This window comes from Manis javanica, chromosome X (assembly GCF_040802235.1).
Source record: "Manis javanica isolate MJ-LG chromosome X, MJ_LKY, whole genome shotgun sequence".
Lineage (NCBI taxonomy): Eukaryota > Metazoa > Chordata > Mammalia > Pholidota > Manidae > Manis > Manis javanica.
In genome coordinates, this window is record NC_133174.1 from 36,414,956 (window position 1) to 36,437,349 (window position 22,394).

Consider the following 22,394-nt stretch of genomic DNA (forward strand, 5'->3'; position numbering starts at 1 on the left):
TACTGAAATCTCAAAAGGTGTTAGCTATTGTTATTAAATTTGATTCTGAATGGAATCTCCTGGAGCCACAATGCTCATGTGTATTCAGTTCAACCTAAGAGCCTAAACCAGAGGTGATTATGAAAAAATTTTGATAGCTTTTTCTTGGTTTGCATGTGACTAAACACTATCTGTAGCAGCCACCCTTAACATTTGCCAACTTTAAAAAGGGAAAACAGTAAATGTCAGCAGTAAAAGGCTCCAGGTCATTTTGCAGCCCTTTTGCTCAGAGTCTGCATAGAGCAGGTGTGCTGAAAGATGAAATGAGGAAATAAACTCCTTCCACTGAACTATATAGGCTTCTCTTCTCTACAACTCATGACTTGTGGGAATCTTCCCTCACAATATTTTAAGAGAATCAGCATTTATAGTATTTTGGGTCAGTTCTATGGTTTCTCCTGAGTTAGTCATAGGCAGGGGCAACTTAACAACTTTATTAAAATAATGATGCTATATGAGAAGTATTTATGCACTCCATAAAGGTATTTCCTTAAATTTATTTAGCAGTGTCCTTCAAGGTTTTCACAAGTTTCCAAAGTGTTCTCGATGGTAGTATCTCTCACTGTCTCAACTTCATTTAGTTCCAACTTGCACACCACCTCTCAGGGACATGCATTGCCCTGTGCACCTAGGAGAGTTATTAAAAAGTGATCCAAAGCTGATTTGGAAGCAACAGGTATGACAGGATTTTACTCTTGGCTTATTTCCAAGCTCTTTGTGATGCCAGATACCTGAAGTTGGCAGAAAGGTGAAGTTAACCTGTGCCATTATATAGGGTTTATGTTGTGGGATATAGGCAAATGTTTTGTAAAGGTTTTTAAAAAATTAATGTACCAGAGATACTTGCATGGGAAATACATGGAGTCTGCTAATCTTTTAAGCTTATGCTATCCAATACAGTAGCCATTAGCCGTATGTGGCTATGAGAATTTGGTGTGTGGCTACCCCAAACTGAGATGTGCTCTGAGTCTAAAATACCCACCAGACTTCAATAGCTTAGTACAAAAAAATAGTGTAAAATATCTTCTTAATAATGCTTTATATTGACCACATGTTGAGATGCTAATATTTTGGACATACTGGGCTAAATAAAATGTGTTATTAAAAATTTATTTCATTTATTTCTTTTTATGCTTCAATATGGCTACTAGAAGATTTAAAAGGATATCCATGGCACATACTATATTTCTATTGTACAATGCTGTTTGAAACTATTTTAATGAGTATTCCCAGGATTCCTGTGTATCTCAAGAAAAAAAAAAGATCAGTGGATTTTGATTCTCTGCACTTAGATTATTTACAGTTGAGGAAACCCTGGCATGCCCAAGTCACTCTGAGGACAAGGTCTTAATTGGGCCTCACATTAACTACTGTCCCATATGCCAGGGCCTAAAGAAATCAGAGTAGAGGTGAAAGAAACTTAGAAGGTAACACAACCAGAAAGGGTGATTTTAATTTCTCTTTTCTGTTATTTATTTAGTCTTGTTTGGGCATGTGAGTTTCCTTGTAGCCAAATGCTGATGTCTTAGACTATTCATAATATGGGAGAGAAGTAAAGATAGAAGACTGGATTTAAAAGCAGGAAGAATTACAGTTCAGTGTATCAGAAGTCCATGAAAATATTTTCAGGATGAGTTTATTGGCCTAGTTCTCTTTTGGAAGAACTTTGTACAGCTTCATCCTACTTGGTGTCTCGCCATTTAAATTCATGCTTGGTAGTAAGTATCCCCACAACCTAAGAGGAAAGGTTGTTTTCAAAAGGAAAACAAATAGACTCTAGCTTTCCCATTAAAATGTTCTTAGTTATCTTTACTGTAGCAGTGCCATCTTGTTGGTGAGAATAATGTTACTCAGTGTCTTCCGTTAGCATCTTTTCTCTTTAAAGCTCAAAGCACTAAGCAGGACAGGCACAACCATCCTTTTGAAAACGGAGAAATCAAGGCTCAAAAGCATAATAACATGGCCATGGCTGCACAAAACGCCAATGATGTAGACTGTGTGTGTGTGCGTGTGTATATCAGACACTGGGAAAATTCTGCAGCCGCCCGGTAATACCAGGATAAGAGCTGTTGAGGTACTGCACTCGGACAGCTGCTTTGGTATCTAGACTGTCTAAAGCCAAAGGGTTGAAGCTCAGTCACTAAGCCTGGCTGGAAGCCATTTGGTTATTGTTAATAGATACGTAACCCAGGAAACCACTGCCTAACTCTTCTCCTAGACCATGAGCTCTTAAAAGTAGAGTCTGTGTCTAATTACATTTTTTAAAATAAAAATGGGAGGAGCTCTTTATAAAAAGTTGTAATAGTAAGAAAAAATGCAAAGAAGAAGGCAGAAAATTATCTCAAATCACACCATCCACGTTTAAAGATATAATAGTACGTGCCATTCTGGACCTCTTTATAAGCATCTACAAGACAGAAAGATGGATGGATGGAAGGATGGACAAATGAACAGATGGATATTTGAGAGAGGGAGGACAGAAACAAAAAAGGAGGGAAAGAAGGAAGGAGGAAAGGGCAAAGAAAACATACAAATACCTGAGAATCATATTATATTTGTTATTTTAATGACATAAGTGTACTTGAATTTAATGGAACAAACACAAACTGAAGTGAGCTGAAAGAAGGGCTCAACTTCAAATAAATGTCACATAACCCTAACAGATGTTAGTTCCTGAAAAAGCCCTGTGGCATAAAGCCAAAAGGTAGTAAAAATCAAGAGTTTTGAGTCTTTGGGCTTTTCTATTAGCTACAAGTATAATTTTGGTACAGACTTGGGTCCATGCTATGAAGGAAGATTTCAGTAGCATTCACCTTTCTTACACATTGTCCCTTCTTGCCTTCCCCACTTTCTGATTTTATAGGATATATAAATTTTTACCTTATAAAGGGTTTTTTAAATATATATGTAGCCTACAATACATTCTGTACTACAATTATCATTCTTCCAAGTCTTTATGTTTAAATCTTTATTTAAATGTATTTAATGTTTAATACCAGTTCCACCAAAGTTTAACCATTCCTGAATTCTTTATTTTGAGTCATCATTTGATGATACCTTAAAGTGCAGTGCTCCTACAACATTTAAAATTCTGTGCCAATCCTGGCTTCGCAGACAGGATGCAGGTGGCCAGAAAAGAGATATCACAGGATTGGAAGGTAGTGTTAGTGGTGAAGCATTGGCCAAACTGTTGCCTGGATTATTTGAAAGGTGCTTACCACCAGTGATGCTCTAAGAGAAACTGCTGGAGTGTTAGGTACTGTTGGATTTTACCTGCAACACCATTTGCTTTCAGCAGTGGTGTAGCTCTACGATTGAGCAGCCAGGACTAGAAACCCAAAGTTTTCTTTGCCATTAATTCTCAAATGTTATGATCTAAGGCTGCTGTCTTTCCCTGGTCTAATGGTGGCATGTGAATTTTTTTCTTGTTTTATTTTATTTTATTTAGCTACGTTTCCTATTTTTTTGTTCATTTCCTTTTGAGAGGAGAGTCTTTGATCACACAAATTCCACAGCAACCCTACCCCAAATTGTCTCAAATTCAATTATTTAGCCCTGTGCCTTGCATAGTAGTAACCTATATTAGATGCTCAGTAAATATTGGGTGATCTGAATAGAGTGTAGATGCTAAGCGATTGGCAAAATATCCACTGTTTTTCAATGTGTTATGACAGAATATTATGTATCTATTTAAAATGGTATCTACAAGGAACTTTTAATGACACTGAAAAATACTTGTGAAATATTCATAAGTGAAAAAGCAGACCTAAAAACTTCCTTTATATGAAAATATAAAATAGGAATCCAAGAATGTTAAATATAAACAAAAAATGCTATGTATGCATGTATGTGTGTAGGAGGGTGGTTATAATCTTGAAGTACAAAGAGCAGAACATTATTCATTCTAACTCCCATATAGTTTTTTACAAAGTGTAATCAGGGAAGTGAGGAGGATATAGAGTTTGGGAAGGAGCCAGTGAAATAACTGTAGTTAATTACAGAAAATTTTAACGCAGAGAAGATCTTGACCTGGATTTTTCCAAGATGTGAGAGTGTTCGTTTGGGAGGAAGGAAGGTGACGATCTAGGTGCTGGGGCTCAGAAGGTAATAACAGAAAGCCTCCCACCCAACGAGCTTTCTGTGGTGTATTCTGGGCACCCAAAGACTTCAGTTCACACTCTGACCCCATCACTTTAGCTTTATTTTCTTGCCTGTCAAGTGATAAAACTTCTAGTTCACAACTAAGTCACTTCTAGTTATTTGTGAGGTGCAAATAAGATACTGTGTGTGAAAGCACAGGGAAAGTTGTGGATGTCCATACCAAAGTAATGTTGCCATTGGTATTATTTCAGATTGCAGCAGAAAACAAGAGAAAAGCATGGGCTGTGTGATCAACCATCCCAGAATCCATAGCTAAGCTTTTCTGCAGGGGGTGCCAGGTAGGGCTAACATTTTAGACTTCCTGCTGATCCTTCAGTACTGCAGACTGCCAAAGCTCTTTGACCTGTACGTGGTGGCCTTTATTAGTCACCATTCTTTGGTGAACTCAGCCCCTGCCACTGTACAGACTTTTTAACTACTTTTTAACTACTTTTTAACTACCTCACGATGACATGGCATCAATGCTGTAAAATTTTGCATAAGATCTAAGCTACAGGCCTGTTTCCTTCAGTGAAGTCCACCATTGTAACTAAATTCTATACATTCTCTACCCTCCACCTCGAGCATAAGTTAAAACTAACTCTGATACCCTCAACACTAGTCACTGTTTATCTACATGTGTGTTTGTGTGTGTCTGTACATACTGATCTTATCATATTATGAGTTGGAAACTTTGAAGGCCTAGAATAAATTCATCTCATATTCCCAAAATACTGCTCCAAGTCCAGACATTGAAGGCATAATTTTCAGCAGATTATTATATGCCAAAAACCTGCCTATATTTTCTAAAGAACACAAATGAGTGCTGTGGTTTCCAGAGTAATTTAACATTAGCTTCAGAATGATCACCAGATGAATGGGTTTCATTTGCTGAGGAGGAAATTCCTGTCCTCCACATTTTAAAGAAGTCTCCCATGATGATAAGACATACTTTTTTCCAACAAATAAGAAATGAAATGAAGTGTGGGTGGAAGTGGACGAGAAGGCTGATGAAGCCCATCTCAGCTAGGACAGACTGTCAGAGCCAATGAGCTCTGTGTGGCATGTGTGAAGTTCATGTGAAATGGGCAGCTGTTCCTGGGAGAAATACAACAGTTTGTCTAACCCATTCCTGGAGACTTTTGTCATCACAAGGGAAGCAAGGGCACCCTGGACTTTGATCCAGACCTCCTTGGATTAATAGGATTGGAGGTAGAAGCATAGAGAAGGGAATGTTAAGAGCCTGAAGAAGACTGGACCCTTCTGGTCTGCTGCTTTCTCGGAGATGCTGAGATCCTACATGACAGGAGAGTTTCCATTTGCCAAATGTAATTTTAATTATAGTTTGACTATTTTATTTTTCCATATTTGGGCTCTAATTCTGTGGCTTCTCTCTAATGCTGAGAGACAGTATAGTACTTGGCCATCTCTCCCAAGATATCCACTGAACTGCTCTTGTCGGCAGAGATCTAGTTTCCACTCTGCCTTCAGATGCTTTTTGCATGCTGTGTTTTCAACTGGATTTCAGAGCTCTCAGAAACTGAGGTGCTGTGCCAAACGGCACCTCCTCCATGAGGCTGTTTGAGCAATAGCCCTGTAGCAGCAATAAGCAGGCAATATATTTGGGAAAGGTCTCCTTAGTCATACGCCTCTTCAAGGATTGAGGCTAACCACATACTACACAAGGGGGACTTTGACAAAGAGCTTGGCTTCTGCCCACTGGGAAGCCGACGAAGACCAGAACATCTTTTTTTCTCAGTTTCTCCAGATAGCTGAAGTTCGGAAATGATTACCAGGGTGAAGTTGGGCTCTTCGTTTGAAGTCATACTACATCCGTACATTTACCAAACTCAGAACAGTTCAGCCTTCAGGCACAAGGTGGTTTCATGCATACTTGACTAGATTCCAGTTCCAAATTTCAGACTTATAAGAGCTTCTGAGATAGCAAAACTTTATTTGCCAACAGCTGAAATTGTACCCAACTTCAGAATTTTCTCCAACTTCTTCAAAGTAAGAATCCCAAGAAAAAAAAACAAACAATGGAAGAACCACACACATGTGAGCGGGCAAATGCACACACACACGGGATGAAAGAGAAGGCATAAGTCAGAACATAGCTAGGTTCCTTAAGAAGATTTTGATCCTTTTGTCTTATTTCTTTTTAATAAAAATAAACGGGAACAATTTTTCCAAGTCACTTTCAAGGCATCTAAATGGCTGCCTTCTAAACTATCCCAGCAGAAATTAGCATGACTATTTGTAAAACAGGTTAAAAACTTCAGTAGATGCTTAACTACAACTGTGAAGTAGCAACCACATCACGGATTTTACAAGTGAGAAAAACACCTAAATTATATAGACATGAGATGATGCAATCACTTTTCCCACTGATAATTAAATCCCAATATAGCTTGGTATCACATCTTTTATTCAAGAACAAGGTTTTGGAAAACCACATTTTAGCAACATAAGACAGATCTACAGTAGCCCTAAAAATGAACGCCACTCAGTAGCTATAAACATTCCTGACAGATCAGAAGCAGACAGTAAAGGGACCTGCACATCACAAGACACCAGTGGTTTGTGGATGCTTGTTACAGGGCCGCTATGAACACACCTCATCTAACAGCAGGCTATTTCTTCTACACCTACCAGGGAACTGGTGATACTGGTAGTCATCATCTCTTGAGAAAGTCACCCTTCCTTTGGATAGCTAGCCCCCCATAGGCTGTTGTACCCTACCTGTTCTGTCGGTAGCTCCACTTCATCAGTTTCAATTCCAACCACTGTATTCAAGTTCCTTAGCCAAATGTTATTAAGGCTGCACATGAAACTCTGTCTTCCCTTAATGACCACATAAAGAATTTAACAGGCAGATTCCTTAGCAGGATGATTTGAAAAGCAGGATCTGATACTATGCAAGTATTACCATATTTGATACACCCGGGCTTTGGCTTAAGAAATACACGCAGGTCCACAGAAGAAACAAGACACAGGTACACTATATATTTGCATGAACCATAGTTTGCACTTATGGACAATCATTATTAAAATAGGTACTAGGGAATAATGTCCAAATGCCTCAAGTACTGCCTACCATAACAGAGGAGACAGATGTCTGAACTACATTCTTCGACATGTAGTAGGAGATAGAATGTTGGAGTTCTTATTAATAATTCCATAAGAGGACAGAGCCATCCAAGATGCTTTTTATAGGTTAAAAATGACATGTGAGCAAAAACATGGAAGTAGTGTTGGTAGAGAACAAATATTAGTTTTGGGAGGACTTCTTAGCTATAAGTTTTTATGATTATTTATTATCATGTAGCTCTTCACTGGATATGACCACAAGGAAATCAACTTAGACTCATTCAAGACTGAAAAAAACCTGTTTCACAGCCTCATTAGTATTTCAGCTATCTCAGGAGAGAGAATTAATTAGAGACTAAGTTTGTGAATCAAATATATACCCACATGCATATGCATACATTTTCAAGTGCACTGATATTTCTCATTTCCTCCAGCAGAGGTCAGAAAATAGCAATACAGGAATGTGAAAATCCATGAACAAAGAGAAGATTTTAGAGTGATTTTCTCTAGACAGGATTATGGAGGGGTTTTTAAATTGTTTTCCTTTACCCACATTGTCTAATTACATTTTTACAATAGACAGGCTTTACTTTTTTTAATAATTAAAAAGCAATAACATTTATCTTAAATTTAATAAAGAGCACTGTAGGCATATGTATTTACCCTGTAACAAGACAGACACACTGCTTAATTAATTATATTTTCTTCACCGCACATAGATTATTGGAAATCGTCTAAGGAAGCCGCATATTTGGCCATCACTCTGAAAAATTAATCAAGTGTAACATCGTTTCCACAATTGACCACTGTGGGCAATCTCTTTCAAACAAGGAACTTAATGACACCCATAAGGTTACGAGAAAAAGAAAGCATCTTGGGCTTACTCCTGACTGCCAAGAAACCCTGCATACACAAGGACAGAAAGGCGAATATAATCTCTAGTGATCTCCTTTGCTTGGAAAAACCTAAATGAGATCTTAGTGTTCTGGGAAGTAAGCCTCTGCAAGTTGTACTTATTAGGACACGGAGGACAAAAGCAATAGGTCAGTGTGACTGACTTACATTTAAAAGCAGGGAATACAATGAAGGATATTTGCTAAGCATTGCTGATCGATATTTGACACATTGCACTATAACCATGCTACAATTTTCATTTCTAATTAATGTGTCTCTTGTCCTGCTAGACACATATGGAAGCAAAGTATAAGGGCTTATAAAACAAAATCTGAAGGTCAACCAAAACATCTGTGTATAAATTAAGGAAATCTTTGACCTCCACATTATACAAAATTAGATGGCTCTTTCCTGTTTTATTAAATGATTCATAATACACAGTCCATTATTTGTCCTTCTTGGTATTATCAATCACAAATACTATAAGGGTGTCAACATTGCTATGTAAAGCAAAGCTGATTGTTGCCAGTTTCTTCTGTCTCCTTAGGTTATGATTTCTACCAGTGAGGAATATATCTATATGCTGTTCATTTATATCTATGGAGGCCAGTAAGGAAGAGAGGAAAGGCAGATGTGAAACCTCTGCCAGCTGTTCTTTGGGAGTCCAGGGTGGGGCCCAGAGGAGGCGACTCTGTTTGCCAGAGAATATTAGTAACTTTTTGAAGCAAGACAACAATGTTGGGAAAACAAGGATCAGGGAAATGTGAGAGGAGTCTGAAGAAGCAGCATGGTGGGAGACTGGAATCCATAGAGAAATGTGGCCAGTGAGAAACCCCTAAGGGTACGTTGATCTAAGGGCTTATTAGAATGAGAATATCCAGCATTCAGTTCCAAGCTGTTGGTGTTTCCACCGTTAAGCCCCAACCCTCATTGCTCATAACTTCAGTCAAGTCTGTGGCCCACCAATGCTTGGGGGGTCTACACTGGCTCACAAAGAGGTGAATTGGAACCCAGGTTGGCACAGAACAAAGGGAAGACAAGAGTCGCAGGCCATGAAATGTGAATGAGCTAGGTGTTGTAAAAGCAGAACCATGAGCCACAACTGATCATTGAAATGGGAGACCCAGTAAACTCACAGAAACTTGGGGAGATCAATGGATCTTTCCCACAAAGAGGGAATTTGGGATTTGAGCCACTTTTATGTAAATCTCCAAAGAAGAGTAAGTTTCACTGACATATAGGACACAATGACACAAAACTTCAGACTATGACATTAGCCATATAGCAAATACTCCTTATAAGGCAAAGTCTAGAGCAATATTTGTACCACTATACACAGGTTTTTCTATCACATGGAAAAGCTCCAAGTACTTAAATAGAGGTATTTAATAAATGAATGACAAATGTTTTTTCTCTATTGGTTTTGTTATACTTTTTACTAAATGGACAATATACCACATTGTCAATAACCTTCCCAAATATGTTTAGAATTCCCACCTCCTTCTCCTTTAGTAACAGTGAAAAAAATCTCCAAATGTTTGTAATACATATAAAATATATATTCATCATTCAGAGATACAGCAGATTCTCTGAGGGAAGGATCTGGAATTCATATATGGAAATACCCACAGAGAAGTGTTTAAATCCTGCAAAGGCTGGCCCAGGCTTACCTTCACATGGTGGACCAGATGTTCTACTTCATTCACTTTGTAAGTCTCCAATTCTAGCTCTTTGGCTAATCTTAAGATACGATTCTGAGTTGGTCCAACATAAGATCCTCCAAGGTCCACATATTTAACCTTTTGGTTCTGTTTTCCCATGGAAAAAAAGTAAAAATAAGTCTTTGTGAAAATGTTATTTCTAAGATAAAATAGCCCTGAAATAAGCAAATTGCCATTTCACAGGTTATGAAATGGGAAACTGACATTTTCACACCTTGAGGTGTTCCCATAGAAAACTGAATTCTGTTCTCAACTGTACTTCATTCATGCAACAGTTATTAAATCATTCCTTAATTTAAAACAAAAATTATTGAACTTTAAATAGCCATGGGATTTTTGAACCCCATCATTCACAGTATATACAATAACATGGTTTGCTTTTTAGTGCCTTAAATTTGTCAGCTACAAACTGATGACAAATCTTTACTTAGTATTTCAGGCTACTTTGGAGGGACCTAATGCTAGAGGAAATGCTAGAAAGGTCATGGTCTCTTTCTATGTGGTTTGCTAATCCAGACATTTGAAATACAGCATTAGGGAATGTTTGGCCATAATTCCAACCTTTGAAATTGCTCTTACATTCAATAGCAAGTTTTCTATATGGTTATGGATCAGTTTCACTTCCGGTGAAGAAGGACCCATCTTTGAACAAGAAGTGACTCAAAATGCTCCCTATCTCTGAACATGTCCAGCTAGAACCAGATGCCTATCAGTCAGGGACACCAGAGAAGGGACTCCTTACCTGTTTTTGTTTGCCTATTGTCTAACACCACCAAAAAGAGAACATAAGTTTCACAAGGGCAGTGATCTCTGTTTTAGTCACTGATGTATTCCAAACACCCATTTTTTGGTATAATAATTTATTGGGCAAGTGTCAAGTGTCATGAGGTGAGCAGAGTAAAGGGACAGAAGAAAGAGTTGGAAGGGAGTAAATTGAGAGAGAGGCTGTAGAGAATGTTTCAGAGTAATTTTCACTCTCTTAGAAAAGAGTCAAATGAAATTCGAGACTTCCAGAAAGAAAAAAAATAACGAGTTTCAGTCCCACAGCTGTCCACCCCATCCTTAAGTTCTTACCCTGATGGTATAAGTCCTGCCTCCCACACGCTCCCGAGCTTCCAGAACAACCACATTCAGGCCAGAGTCATGCAGAAGTTTGGCTGCTGCCATACCTGGGAAAAAATACAGTGAGAAATCAGAACCATGCACAGGGACTCCAGATTAAGTTCCTCATGCTAACAGCCAGTGCAAAAAGTCTATGCTGGCTCACAGACATGACCTACTGTTACGTTCAACCTATAGGTGGCTAGGGTTTCTCAATAGAGGACCAGGTTCCAAGTCTGGGAAGCCAACTGCTATTTCTAGAATGAACAAAGAGGATTTCATTTTTGGGAAACATCTCAAATCTTAAAAAAACGTCTTTGGTCACTACATCAAAATGTCTATCTTGAAGGACTAAATAGCATGATTATGTGTCTGACCACATAAATGAAAACATAAGGTCACCCTTAAGAGAAAGGTATAAGTCCCAAGTAGGTACAGGACCAAAATATATAGGCATTGACTTTATTCTCAAGACAAATCTGAAAAACCAGTCCATTGGTGAGGGGAGAGTAGGTTTTTAAAGCTTTTGAGAGGAACTAAAATTTACTATTAAAATTGGGCTTTGGGATGTTGATGTAAAGTTTCAAAACCAAGAACATGACATTCAACCCACTTACATATCCTGGTTCCCCATGTGATCCATTGCTAGAGAATGAAATGATCCCATCCATTTATTCACTTAATAATTAATGTAGTGAAAAATACTTAACGAATGCCTTCTATATTCTCACCACCATGATTTCATCTTTAAAAACACCCCACAGTTTTATTGAGGTAAATTTATATACAATATACTTTACCCAAAGAATTCAATGAGTGTTGACAAAGTACCAAGTTCAGTGTAAAGTCGGTATATGCAGTTTTTGGTATAAGTACCATCCTCGATATAGTTTTTGACTTCAGAGATCTTAAAATCCTGCATCTTTAAAACCACTCTTACAGAGTTTAGTAACAGTTTTCTCTGATAAGAGAACTCTGGTGCTCTTACCACAATAAAATTAATTTGACTGGTTCCAGTGACTTTACTCATTTCCTTTATGAGACCAAACAAAATCAAAGAAGTGCCAAGACACTGTGCCTTACAGATAAATGAAACAGCTTCTATCTTGTATTTCAAAAATAATAGCTCTGGGACTTTTAGAACTCACTAGTGCAAAAAAAAAATTCCTATCAAAATAGCTAATACTCATACAGTGCTCATTCCATCTGATGCTGTTCAAAGTGTTTTAATCTATGAATTCAGTGAATTCTTACAACAACCCAATGAGAAAAGGTATTCCTAATATTCCCATTTTATGGCTGAAGAAACTGAAACACAATGAGCCAGCAGGCAGAGCCAGGCGGTTTCACTCCAGTGTCGGTATCCATAACCACTCCGTGTCCTGATTTCCACGGGGCCTCAGAGCCATCCTTTTCATAGATCACTTCTCTCAGTTTTTGCTACAGGGTGAAATTACATGTCAAAAGCTATTTTTCACTTTATTTGGATCAATGTATTTTTAAGACACACTTGTATCTTTTGGTTTGATAAGAATCCATGTAACACAAAATATGAGCCCACAGTAAAAGCCGTAATGAAAAGCTGGGGCTTCATTCATCATCTATTAGCTATCCTAAAAGAGGAAGCCCATTTTTTTTTTAAAGAGGCTGATTCGACATTTCGTTATTTAAGTCAATCCATCTTTCGATCCCTGTTGTTGGAGGCAGGGCTGGGGCATCTGGTTGGTGGTGGGGTACAGGTCCCAAAGTCCACAGCCCCGCACACAGTTTGTGCACACATTGCACAACCTTAATTTAGGACTACAGGGCTCGGGTTTTTAATGCCAGTTTCTGAATCTTACTTCCATAAGGAAAAAAAGAGAAGACATTTCTATTTAGATTCAAGATTGCAGACAATTCAATGCCATTTCTCTTCTCAAGCAGCCATTCAGCAAGTGGAATATGAAATAACATGCAGCCATAGTAACAGCTGGTATCAGGGAATTCAGATAGACCTGCTGAGGATGCCCAGGCTTAAACAAAAGGGCTCAGAATGCAATACAGCATCACTCTCATACACTGGCATATTATATTCCCCAAAAGGTGTTGTCTTTAGTAAGTGTAGTTACCCAAAAGTATCTGATGCTGAACATAGTTATTAAAACAACCCATTATTTTAATATGGGCTTATCAAACCATTGAATAGAGTTCTCTTCACTCATGAGCCTTATAAGTCATAAATAGAAAATTACAAAAATATATTCAAATAGGGCAATACAAGAGTATGTTATTGGCAGTACCTTGCAGTTTGCTGCATTAACATTTATAGGGAGGGAGTCAAAAATGCCTGTAGGACATCAACTCACAAAAACTGCTTTGCAAATTAATTGGCCCAAATATCGGTGGCTTAAGGAAGTCACTGCAATTTAGGGGGAGGAGAATTTTAGGGTGCCTAAGAAACTGAGGCATTGTAGTCTGATCAGAAGGGATGAAGACTGATAAATAGCTCTCTTGGGATTCCTCAGAGATTACTGACCAAAGGAGTAATGGGTTGGCTGATCAAAGAAGAAGCAAACAACTGTACAGATCTGCCCCAGCTTACAAGATTGTTTCCCAAGAGTTCATTTCCATGTCAGTTGTTTGGAACTTTTAATACATTTGGCATAGAACAAAAATATGAGAGATGATGCCTTCTCTGGGAGATCTGGGAGTTTTTTAATGCAATACTATTGTTACAAAAAAAAAAACCTTAATCAGAAAGTAGCAGAAATATGTTTGCCCTGAAAACACTAGACAATGTAATTGGGACTATTTAAACACTTGTGCAATCATTTCCTAGCACGATGCTATAGCAGTTAAAAACCTACAAAAAGAAAACCTCCATAGCAGTAACAGCCACCATCATAAAGCATGGAGCACTTGCTTTGCTCTATGTGAAGCACTTTGCACACAAAACTCATTGGATAGTCACCACAAAGCTGAGAGGTTTTATCACCCTCATTTTAAAAGGAAAAAATGGAGGCTTTGAGACATTCACTGGCTTGCCAGAGATTACACACCTAGTAAATGGCATGGTCAGAGATCAGTGCCAAACTTGAACCCTGAGTAACTATCCTTGGACCTATAAGGAAAAATTAAAAAGAGTAATTCTATACACTGATTAATGCAAATGCAAAGTGTCTTAAAGCATTCTGCTCTCCATCTAAACAGAAGAATCTTAAAATATCGGTTTTTCTCTTAAACTGGTATTTAACTTTTGCCACCAATTTAGGAGCAGGCTTGTAAATACTCTGCATTTTGAAAAAGCTAATTAAACATGTTTAACATGCAGGATCAATTAATATCTCACAAATTATCATTTGGCACATTCAGAAGCAACCGCTATGTGTCACTGACAGGCCCAATAAGATCTCATTTGTTGTCTCCAATCAGTGCAGGGTCCTTAGTCTTTTGGCTCAGGGAGTCTCCCTTGGAAGAATAATCATAGCATTGAACATCCGAATAATGGCAGAGAAACACCTAATATCATAAAATTATAAGAAATATTGCATCTCTCTTCCCAGGTAGTTCACCTGGAAAAGGTGTCATCAAATTGATGACTACCTCAATTGCTTGGATACCTCAATTTGGATTGGACACCAAATTATTTTAAATACCTAGAAATCAGTTGTGTGCAGCATTATTAGCATTCTGTGCTTCCGATTTTGTGCCATGTAAAATGCCCGAGAGTTAGAGGCTGTAGTAGACTGGAAAGTACACAATACAGGTAACAAAGGGGTTTCCTCAAGGAGCCTTAGGAGCAGTGTTAGGAATTGGAGGGAAGGGAAAAATCAGAATCACTACCTGCCTTATCCTTTGCTTCGTCAATGTCTTATGTGCTTCACATCAGAATCCAATATTTAACAAAAGTTTTTCAGCATTTTAAAATACAAAGTTAATAGTTTTGAAAACATTATGAAACATCAGTACTTCAATACTATGTAAGGGCTGTTTCTCAGTTTCAGATCACCCCCCCCTCAAAAAAAAACTAAACTAAATGCTAACTAAAATTGACAAAGAAATTCACTGTACCTCAGAGCATCTCTAAACTTATAACCCTGGTAAATGATATAAGGACCCCCACAGGAAGGATGAAAGCAAAAAATATGCAAATAGCCTCCAGCACCTCTGTCCCTTCTTACAAAACAATGGTTTTATGAGAGAATTCTAGAAACAACCAAGTGACCTTCTGATCAAAGAACTGGAATTCTTTGATGTCTCTAAAGAGAATGCCTTTCAGTTATTTGACACAAATACACAAAAAGGTGTGGGGTAAGAAGAAAAATATCCCCAATGTGAAGTTAAATTTATTAAAGGAAAAATAGTAAAAAAAAAAAATTTTTAGGGAGAATTTAGATGTTAAAAGTTGAACTTTTCACCACATTGTGGAGAGGCAGGTAAAGATATCACTAAAAACAGCTAACATTTTGAGTGCTGATTGTATGCCAGCTTCTATTCTAAGTGTTTAACCTATAAGAATTTATTTACCCTCCCAACAGCTCCATAAATGGGCAGATATAGAAAGTGAAGCACAGAGAGGCCAAGTAATGTGCCCAAGGTCACACAGCCAGCAAGTGGCAGAACTAGTATTCAAATTTAGGCAATCTGACTGCAGATAACAAACATGCCCAGCAGCAGCCTTCCTCATTCACGGAAAGCCTTCCATTGAACATCATGGACCATGCAAGCATCAGGGCCACTGCTAGCACATTCCATGTCTGTGTGTAAATTACAAGAAGGCACATGCTCCTGGCAGGTAAACTTCAAAATGGCATCCTTCCTTCAGGTGAATGCAGCAGCGTGCATCTGTGCAAATGGCTTGGCTGGCAGAGTGGGACTGGATTGCATCCCTTCTTTCACTGCATGTGCTGGGCTCACTGGGGCAGGGTACAGCCTGAACAGTTTATGCTGTGGCCTTGAATCTCAGAAACCTTATTTCCTGAATGATAAGAATTTAATTATGCATTCTTTGTCTCCTCAATGCCAGTTCACAGTTGGCACTTACATGTTTGTTGAATGGATTCATTTAATACACTTCAACAAAGACTACATTTAATTACTTAGTCAAAAGACAAATGGCTGCAACAGTGTCTATAGAAACGTAGTATATTAAATATCGTCCAAGAAACTAAAATATTTACACACACTGAAACTGATTTCCTCTGGTCCCAGCAGACATGGTAATGGATAATGGATATCCTTGACTTTTTCAAAGGGGAAGAACCAGAAAGAAAGGCAGCCCACCAATAACAATAACCTCCTTACATTGACAGCACAGTAGTTTCCAATATTCACATACATTCCATCCTAAACAATAACCCTGTGAGGCTGGCACTGTTCTTCCTGTTTTTCAGATAAGAAAATGGAGATGCAGAGAGCTTCCAGGGCTTGTGCAGCCATCTCCAGCTGGCCATGGCAAAGCCAGGTCTAAAGTCCAGCTTTGTTCAGTGTCCTATGGGTTTTCCATTAGTCCTATTACTTCCTACAATATACAGAGGCCTACATTGTTCAAAAAAATTCTCTAAGCATGCCAAGTTTTAAAATTAGAATATTTCTTTATTAACGTTCTTGGAAAGAGTATATTGTTAAAATCACCTGCAGCCTGCCAGGGTCCAAAGCCCTGAGGCCATATGGTTACAGGAAGACATGAAAGCATTTGGAACAACCCAGTGTCCTCTAGGGCAGCATCTCTGAACTATTCATTAAGAGGCTCTTTGGCTAACAGTTCCTTCTCATTAATACAGACTGACTCCTCTCTACTGAGAAGGCACCAATCACAACTTTTTGGAAAATCGGAACAACACACAACATAAACCAAACATACTGACATGCATCATCATTTTGATGGCTGAGAAGCAAAGGCTAGAATTACATTATTCATGTCTTGCCCCCAGTATGAAAAAGATAGACTCCAGGACTTCTTGGAAGCCCTTTGCTCTGTTTTCTCCAAGACAGTCAAAATACATAACACAAAAACAAATGGCAATAGATTCTAAAATAAAGGAAGCCTTTACCTTTACCAAAATCCCAGGCTGTGGGATGACTTACGCTCTTGAAAAGGATAAAAACTATCAAGCTTTCATGAGTTGCTATAGAAACCTTTCTCCAGATGAGGCCACTTTGAGATACTGGAAGGACACTAACTTCCTAGACCTTTCAGAATATGTCCAAAACCATATGAATTGTTTCTTCGTCACTATTTCCATGTAAATTACTGCATTCGCCTAACGTGTCAGCAATCATAACAATCTTGTTTCATAGCCAAGCTTTTGTCTTTACGCTGTGTAGTGTAATTACAGTCCACAAAATGTGTTTTTCTTTACCTCAGTATGGTGTCCCATGAAAAAAGGAAGCAAACCCAGAAATTATAGTTTTGTCCTTCTCAAGTTTGCGTGCTATATTCTGCACTTTAAAACCTGTTATAGTAAACGAAACTTTTAATTCACCTGTCTCAAATCCTTTTGGGAATTTGATGGCATATGTATAAATAAACACAAACTTTATTAAGAGTATTGTTTTTTAAGTATAGAAGATAATCATGTGACACCATGATAGTTTCCTTGACTGTAATTTGAGGATGAAATATCTTATAGCTGTGATAGTAGCAACGCGATTTTTAGCACCACAAACTTTGTTAAGGTAGAATATAAAATTGGAGAGATACCATTCTGCCTTTAGCTCACCCCTTTAGATCCTGCTCTCTGGAAGAGCTGGGTGTTACAAATGGCCTGTAGAGGGTCAGAGGCCTGCTGCAGACGACCTTGAATACTTCTCTGTTTTGAAACATATCCTTTCACCAAGAGTAAGATGATGAATTAGGAATTCCAGAAGGAGAGGATAAAATATGGACATTGCCAAAAAAAGAAATCTGGGTGAGATGTAACAAGTAACCGGAAGAAATGAAGTTACAAAGAGGTCTTTTAGTGATGCCAAAGCCTGGCGCGCCCTCCGTCTTCTGGGAGCCTAGAGTGGAGCCTGGCCCAGGAGTTTTACTTTGTCTGCCCCTAAAACACCCCGTGAGCCAAAAACCAAGGCAGTCAGCAGTGTGCAAGGCCCAGGGGGGAATGAAAACATTGCCTGATTCAAAGACAAGGCAGAACCTTGTCAATCTGTGGCAAAAAATTCTATACCAAAGAGGCCACTGTCTGGCTATACGACCTTGGGCAAGAGTCCTCACCTTCTGGGCCTCATTTTCCCCATTCATAAAATGAGATGATTAAATAAGGGCCCTTCCATTCTGTGATTAATCTAAGGGAGACCAATGATTTTAAATAAGCTGAGATTTCATTACATAGGGATGGTGTCTTCATAACCCCAAAATCTGCTCTGTACAGCATGAAATTTGGGTGACATCAATCAGTGTTAATAAAAAACATGTGATTTCTGTACTCACGTAGGACAAGGAACTGCTAACTTAAATCTGGTTAAGGATAGGTACGCTAAGGTAATTAGGGGCAGAAGGTCCTGATGTCTGTGACTTACTTTGAAATGCATGAAAAAATAAGAGGCACTGATAGATGAAGAGAGGGATGAATAGATACAATGGAATAAAGCAAATGTAGCAAAAATGTTTATAGAATCTAGTTGGTAGATACACGAGTGTTCATTGCATAATTCTTTGAAAATTTTTATAATGAGAAAATTCTGGGAAGTTAAACCCAGTGGTCAAAAGGGACAATCTTCCAGTTATAAAATAAATAAGTTATGAGGATATAATGTACAACATGGGACCATAGTTAACAATATTGTGTTGTAGATTTGAAAGTTGCTAAGAGACTAGATCTTAAAAGTCCTCATTACAAGAAAAATAATTTTTGTCACTATGTATGGTGATGGATGTTAACTAGACTTACTGTGGTGCTCATTTTGTAATATATACAAATATTGAACCATTGTGTTATACATCTGAAACTAATACAATGTTATATGTCAATTATATCTGAATTTTTTAATGGCTATATAATCAAAATTATGAAGGTGATTATTTGAAATGTGTGGATTTTCTTGGCCTATTTTTAATTGCAAAATACTTAATGTTTGCCCAACTTAAAGATGAATGAAACACTGTTCAAGTAGAAATGTTCAAATGTTTGATGATTTTTCTGTATCAATAATAGTTGTTAGTAATAAGTAGTAATGGTTGTTAATAATAAGCTATGAAGCTGCCATAAAATAAAATAAAAATGCATGCACATATGACATTCAACTGGTTTCTATTCAGCTGGATCTGTCAAAGTCTTTAATTAGCTTACTGCATACCTCCATCAGAAGATACTATATATACTATTTACATAATTTCTTCATCTCTATAACTTAATGGAGGACAGGATGAAAGTGATTTTCATGAGGGCAGAAATATCTCCTTACACAGTTTGGGAAACACAACGTAAAGTAACTGGTCCATTTGTTCACTGAGGCTACAACTGGTAGTGGACTGCCACAGAACCCTCCTCTCAAAAAAAAAAATCTTCCTCTCTTCCCCTCAACAAACCAAACATTCTCAACCACACCATTGTCCTTAGGCTGCATGTTGTCAAGGAGTTGTTGTCCAAGCAGGACTTACCTCTAGAAGAGAACAAAGCCTAACAGGAGAGGCATCACAGGGCAGAGATGGGAAGATAGTGACTATAATGTATTCAGAAAGGGAGTTTCCAGGGAGTCCAGAAGTGTATTTGGCTTGGCCGATTGTAGAAAAGTGGAAAATGGTGAAATGAAAAGGAAAAAAGACAGCACCACACCAAGAAAGGAACTAGAAGATTCCCTCTTTCTTCTTTCAGGACATGCAGTACAGCAGTATTGCCCTGGTGAAGGCAGGCCACAGATGGAAGCCCAGGGACCTGGAAGGTCTGGGGGCAATGCCGGAGCTGGAGCCTCCGGGAAGGGTGAGAGGGGGTTGCTACCTCCATGGTGCTGTAAGTTAGCCAAGAGCAACCAAATGGGTACATTTGGTAGCACAGTGTTAGGGGTTGAATTGTGCCCTCCAAAACGTCATATGTTCAAGTCATAATGCCTGGAACCTCAGAATGTGAACTTATTTGGAGGTAGAGTCATTACAGAGGTTACTGAGTTAAAGTGAGGTCATTAGGGTGACCCCTAATCCAGTATGACTGGTGTCCTTTTTATAAGGACATCCTTTTTATAAGTGTCCTTTTAAAACAGGGAAATTTGGTGCAGACAAGCACATAGGGAGAACGCCACATGAGGATGAAGGTAGAGATCAGGGTGATGCCTCAACAAGCCAAGGAACATCAAAGATTACAACCAACACCAGAAACTAGGAGAAAGGCATGGAACAGATTTTCCCTCAGAGTTCAGAAGGAACCAATCTTGCTGACGCCTTAATCTTTGAGTTCTGGCCTCTGGGCAATACCTTTCTGTTGTTTTAAGTCACCCAGTTTGTGGTGATTTTGTCTTTACAGCAGCCTCTGAACACTAATATACATAAGAAATCTTATTTTCCATATGAAGGTAACCTCACTGTTAATTGAAGTTATTTTGGGATAACATGGTGATGAAAGGCCTAGCTGGCTAGGGTAGGCTGGCGTTTCTTATGTGCTCAGGTGAGCTGGGCTGTTGCAGGGCGGTGGGGAGAGGGAAGAGAGGGACAGAAGTCTTCCAGTCATACTATTTCAGAACTTGGGGATGGGGAACTAGCCCAAACAGATGTTATGTGACCAGTTGTGTGGGTCTGATGGTGACAAAGTTTAAGGATATGAGCTTCAGCCTTGGAGCTGTAAGTGGCATAATAAAGATGAGACCTTTCAGTACTCAATGCAGAGCAATAAATAATAATGAAGATGTGAATGCCTTAGAACCTAGGTGAGGAATGAAACCTCCTGAGATGTACATTCAAAAACTAACCTTTGCCAAGATTATACAATTCCATGCTTCCTACAAATTCCATTGTATTTTTAAGATATCCAATGTTAAATGCCTCATATAGCTCTACCCCAAAATTAATAGCTGTCCATGTCATTTACCAAACATTTCAACTCACTGAGAAAAACTCTGGCTTCAGAGTCTCATCGCTTTTCTCAGTGCCAAGGAAAAGCGGTGACACACTCTGTTATAAGAGGGTTTATCCTGCCAGTGCAGGTACTCCAGGCCTCTGGTCACCCAAACCAGGTGAAATGGAAACATGGTGGCAAGTCAAGGGTGTGAACGTGACTGGGAATAGGCCATTCAGAAATGCATGCATGGGAAAATCTGTCCTTTAAGATTTTGACAACCACTTTCAAACAGAAGTCAAAAGAGGTGGAGGAACCAGTTCTGGCATTAAACTGTTGGCCCCAATAGTTATGAGCCAAACAGGTTCCGTTTGTCTTTCTTTTTAATTTAATCTGAAAGATTCACGTGAAGACTGTAAGCCCCACTCAAAGAGTGTGTAGACCTATAGCCATGTAGGAGTGCACAGAGGTGTGCTCACTGTCCAGCATATTAGTGTGTGACTCAGTGTGTGTGTGTGCTGATGCTGTGGACAGCACACATAACCAGAAGCGTTGCCCTAGGGCCCGGGGTGGGATGGAGGCAGCAAGCACAAGCTGCCACTCCTCCTGCGCTGTCACTGGGAATCTGCCACCACCCTCCCCCCTAACACAATGGGAGACCACATAAAGCTGCTAGTATGGTAAGTAACTGTAGCTGGAGAAAGAAAACAAGGATTCCTGTAAAGTCCTAACACCAAGAATTAGAATCCTCCTGCTTGTTTGTTTTAGTTTTTTATTGACTCAAACAGAACAGACCTTGTATCCAGCATTCTAAACAGGTACCCAAAGAGTAAGGAAGAAAAGGAAAAGGTATGGCTCTCTCGGCAAACGCCATTAAGGTCGGTGTCCTGTGAGGACTGTAAGCTGAGGACTGCTGGTGGGAACGATAAGGGCAGAGCTGTTTCTTAGAAGCTGCTTTCACACCTTAGCTTGGAGCTAACCTTCCCTGCTTTATTATCCTCATGCCCAGGGCCGGCTTCTCTGGCAGCATCTGAGCTCTAAGGAGATAAAATATATCCTCCATTACTAGGGAGAGTCAGTAACCCCACCCAGGGATCAGGAATTTGCCCTCAAAAAAAGAAAAAACAACATAGAAGATACTATAAGAAATGTTCAACTATTTTAGCTCTTATAAAAGACTGTTGAAATCCTGGTGCTTTTAAAATGCAATTTTAGCAGTTTTTACATCATACTTGTATCTAGTTTCACTGCATTTTGTCTTACTTTTTTCCATTTCAGTAATATTGTAATGACATGGTTTTTTCTTTTAAAATAGAAAGCAGTGGATTCAGAGCCTTCCCCCCCCCACCAGCAGCCCACCATCAAGAACATTTACTGGAAAGTTCCCTCTAGCACCTTGAAACACACTGTACATTCTGTGACCATCTCAACACAGAATTGGAAC

General features: G+C 38.8%; 1 protein-coding gene across 3 annotated transcripts in view; it reads right to left on the bottom strand.

Annotated features, from left to right (window-relative positions):
* Window positions 1-22,394, bottom strand: part of MAOB (monoamine oxidase B) — a 116,550-nt gene that overhangs the window by 57,485 nt on the left and 36,671 nt on the right. For all 3 annotated transcript variants that reach the window (XM_037001517.2, XM_037001518.2, XM_037001516.2), the window contains 2 exons: window positions 10,959-11,053; window positions 9,834-9,971 (listed from right to left, as the gene is read on the bottom strand). In XM_037001517.2, coding sequence (XP_036857412.1) covers window positions 9,834-9,971; window positions 10,959-11,053 — 233 coding nt within the window. The remainder of the gene's footprint in view (window positions 1-9,833; window positions 9,972-10,958; window positions 11,054-22,394) is intronic.